Source organism: Atta colombica, unplaced genomic scaffold (assembly GCF_001594045.1).
Source record: "Atta colombica isolate Treedump-2 unplaced genomic scaffold, Acol1.0 scaffold238, whole genome shotgun sequence".
Lineage (NCBI taxonomy): Eukaryota > Metazoa > Arthropoda > Insecta > Hymenoptera > Formicidae > Atta > Atta colombica.
Genome location: NW_017259336.1, coordinates 1,249,115 through 1,253,218, shown reverse-complemented (window position 1 = coordinate 1,253,218; position 4,104 = coordinate 1,249,115). Strand labels below are relative to the sequence as shown.

The 4,104-nt window shown below is 32.1% G+C and overlaps 1 protein-coding gene across 1 annotated transcript in view; it reads left to right on the top strand.

Moving 5' to 3' along the window:
* The first annotated feature begins 468 nt into the window (after positions 1 to 468).
* The window catches only part of LOC108688656, an 11,181-nt gene continuing 7,545 nt past the window's right edge, over positions 469 to 4,104 (top strand). The window contains exons 1-6 of the mRNA XM_018194988.1: positions 469 to 625; positions 907 to 1,231; positions 1,994 to 2,163; positions 2,662 to 2,882; positions 3,148 to 3,502; positions 3,790 to 3,993. Of these exons, the coding sequence (XP_018050477.1) occupies positions 469 to 625; positions 907 to 1,231; positions 1,994 to 2,163; positions 2,662 to 2,882; positions 3,148 to 3,502; positions 3,790 to 3,993 (1,432 nt within the window). The remainder of the gene's footprint in view (positions 626 to 906; positions 1,232 to 1,993; positions 2,164 to 2,661; positions 2,883 to 3,147; positions 3,503 to 3,789; positions 3,994 to 4,104) is intronic.

Sequence of the window (4,104 nt, the reverse complement as noted above, 5' to 3'; positions counted from 1 at the left end):
GTGCTGCTAGCAGTATCAAAATAATTTTGAAACGGCTGTGGCAATGGACTATTTGTGATTATTGCACTGACAGTAAAAAGAGAACATATCCAGCGTATATAAAGGGAACTGTAAACAATTGTTTTGTAGCAAACGGGTCTCTCTTTCTAGAAAGAGAGACCCGTCTTATCAAAAATATTTCTTATTGTAATTGCCATTGTTATTTGATTTTTCAACACGGAAAAAATTAGATCATAATTAGATTATAAACGAAATAACATAATTTTTCCAAAAGAAAGAAATAAATTGCACTTATTACTTTACTTGTATCTTATAATCTTAGATCCAGATAATTTCGATAAACAAAATAATCTGTTGAATTTATTATCATAGCTACAAAACTTTAAAAATAAAATTATATTGCGTATAAGATAGTTTTTTATATTGATTTTATTATAATATAATCTTGTTGAACTTTGCGGGATAGATATGCTTAAAAGATACCTTATAAGAGATGCCTTATTCGATATTAGCGAGATATATTGCACCGTCACTGCGTTAACGAAATTATACACAATCACGGGTTTCCTAACGGAAAATGCAGTAGTCGTTTTTCGCGCTACGAATATGTCTCATTTCAAATACGGTAAGCAATACAATGATTGATGTCGTTAGTTCATCGCAATTTACGTGGAAAATATTTACAAAGTTATCTATTTATCTCTTTTTCAAAAAAATAATGTCTCCGTAAAAAAGTTATGTTCTCTTTTGGAATATTAATTCTTATGAAATCTTATTTTTCCTTTTCACACACACACACACACACACACGCGCGCGCGCGCGCGCGCGCGCGTAAAGATATTTTCTATTATAAGTTTTCAGAAATAAATTGTATTTTGTGCATTTCTGTTTTGCAAAATCGTTCAGTGATCTTTCCGATATTCTGGTGGATCCTCACTACAACTGCGAATATTATTCGAAACGATGACATTTGTGGATCTTATAATGGTAGACGCCTGTATTTGGAGCTGAACGAGAGAAGCATCCTCTATGCAAAGAACGTCACTTTTGTCAAAAATTTATCGAGGCAACTGGTGCCGCGTCCTTACGCCACGACAATTAACAGTTCACATTATCATTGCAGCCTTGAATTAGTGACTTGTCCATCCTGTGTGATAGTTCTCATCTTCAAAAATATCGCGCTTCCTAATAATTGTGGCGACGGAGAAATCATCATGAATAGCCCATGCAGGTGAGATATCGATACATCGGCGATTACTGGATATATGTTATCGAGTGAAATAAAATCTTATATCGAATTCGATTGTAAAACATAAATAATCTTTTAGAACACGTTTTAGAACTTATTTTATTATATGAATAACAACCTGTGATATTTATTTTATTATATGAATTTTAACTGATTTAGATATTGCTTATCTGCATATGTATACATAGCATGATAAAACTCAACTTTAAACATTTTTTTATTTATACTTATTCACATTCAGACTGCTATGTTAAAGCAATACATATTCTTATCATATATTTCTTTAAAAATATATATAAAATATATGTAATGTAGCTCTTGTGAAAGGAAAAAAATAAGAATATAGTATTTTTGCTTATCTTACAAAAAAAAAAGTTAATTGTTGTTTGCAAAATTGCAAACAGTATTATAAAAACTGCTATATTATTTAACAGAAGACACTTTATAGTTTATATTTATGCTTCTAAAATTTTACTTTCAGCTTTTATTTAAGAAATATTGTTCAAAGCAAAAGGATATATCGGTATTTGTGATTTTCCTCTAATATAATTAACTAAACTAAAAAATTTAGTTCTTCTCATATATCGAATGATAATGATGTTTAGAAGCAATGTCTAGAAAACTGTATTAGAATTATTGCCTTAACTCAATTACTTACTGATGTAACTTACAATTAGATCTATATGACTCTTAGGATGCTTCGTGAAAATAATTTATCTTGAAATCATATATACGTTTTTATAGATGCGATTACGTGTGGCTCTCAGAACCACCTTATGAAGAGATTTCTGGTACACCCTTCTGTGGATTGTACGCACCGATCACATATAGATCAAGCACGAGAACTCTATCTATAACTCTATTCTATAGCCAATCTCACAAGCACGCGTTTACCATTGAATATACGGCAGAAAGTAAGGAAGTAGTTAGTAATATTGTAACGGAAGAAAAGATGGTGTTATGTCTAGTAGTGTAGTAGTTATAATGACATCTCTTAATATCTCCACTATAGTTACAATTTTTAGTTATCACTTATATGAAATTATTTACTTATTGAAATTATTTAGTAACTTACCATGATATCGTGACATCATAATTTTTTTTAAGTTGTGATATGCATTTAGATTTAATACTAATGGCGGAATACGAAATAGTGCTCAGATATTAATATATTGCGCGAAAGATTAAAATAATACAGAACTCTAATTGGATTAGACAAAATTTTAAATTCTTTATTCTATTCGCAGTAAATCTATTTGTATCAATTCTATTTGTGAAATTTCGTAGAGTGCTGACACGAATATGCTTTTAACGTATTTACTCATTACGGCGATATAAATGCTTTTTTAAATCGAACGTTATTGTAGCCGCGATGAACAAATTATTCTGGAATCGACACTTTTGTTCCACAGAAAATAGATTGCATCTAAAAGGGACTGAAATGACATCAAGAATATCAACAAAGGGTTTAAACGGTACCGGCGGAGGTATTCTAATGTCGCCATTTTTTCCGGCTCCATATCCCCGTGATTTGGGTTTGGAATATATCATAACATGCCCCAATGAGACCCTCTCCTGTCGCATCAGATTGTTGTTTAGCGACTTTCAATTAGCGACGGTCTCTATAATAGAGGTACATTTCTAATTATCTCTTGATATCAAAGGAATTTTTGATATCAACAAATTGGTCAAATATTCTAGTTTTATCTCTTTTTCTAAAACGATCGTTTTTAATATTTTATAAGAATAATTAAATATAATTTGCAAATCTGAAGAATATGTTTAATACATTAGAACATTTATGCGGATACTTTGGTTAATTTTTGAATTTTTTTCTATTCTGTTAAATTTTAAATAATTTCATGACTACTAGTTCTTGATTCGTTTACCGTAAGCAGTTTTACGATTGGAATGGAGAACGTTTGGACGTGAGTAGCGGTGCCCGATTTCGGCCGCCAGTCATAATGAGTTCCGGTTCATCGTTACTGATAAGATTCTATGCGAATGGTGGTACAGGTCTTGGTTACAAAGCCTTTTATTCCTTCGTCATCGGTCACACATATGATAAATCTGTACAACCGATCACCGACTGTGGTGGATATGTGGAAAACCTAGGCGGTACCATCACGATGATGAACATGGTCGGTCGAGGAGTAAAGATTTATGATTGCGTTTGGCTAATCAGACCACCCAAGAACTTCTTGCATATGAAGACGCATATGTATCTGAAGGTAGTGAGTTTCGCTGGCATGGGTACGTTGCAAAACAAATTAAATATTTTATTAAAATATCTAACAATACGACGATTGCATTTCTATAAATGTTCTATAGAAAACTTGGAAAACGAGTAAAGCAGGAGAAATCGAAAAAATGATAGAAATCAAATATAAAACTTTGTTTTTCTTTCCATTTTTATCAATTAATTTAAATTAGTCTATTTATCCATAGTGTTTCATAGAAAAGATGAAATTAATGAAGCATGATTCTAATTGTGAAAGATAGACAGAATCGGCTTTTCCATAAACATGATTATTTTTCAGCCGGCAATACGGAATTAATCATCAAGGAGGGTCCAACTTCGGCCCTGATGTCATTGGAAGTTATTCGACATCCAACGAATCAACAATCGCTAATACACAGGGAACACATCGCGCCGATCATCAACGGATTCCATGTAAGTCTTCGTGGTACATTCAGTCCAAGCTCTCACTTGGCGATTGCATATGCAGCCTTCAGTTATATGGGTAAGTCTGTCTTCGACGACAATAAGATGCAAGATGATTACCTCATTCCAATAAAGCACGTTTTAAGATGGTTCTTTAAAAAAAAATGCTGAAAATTTGGAATATCTCACC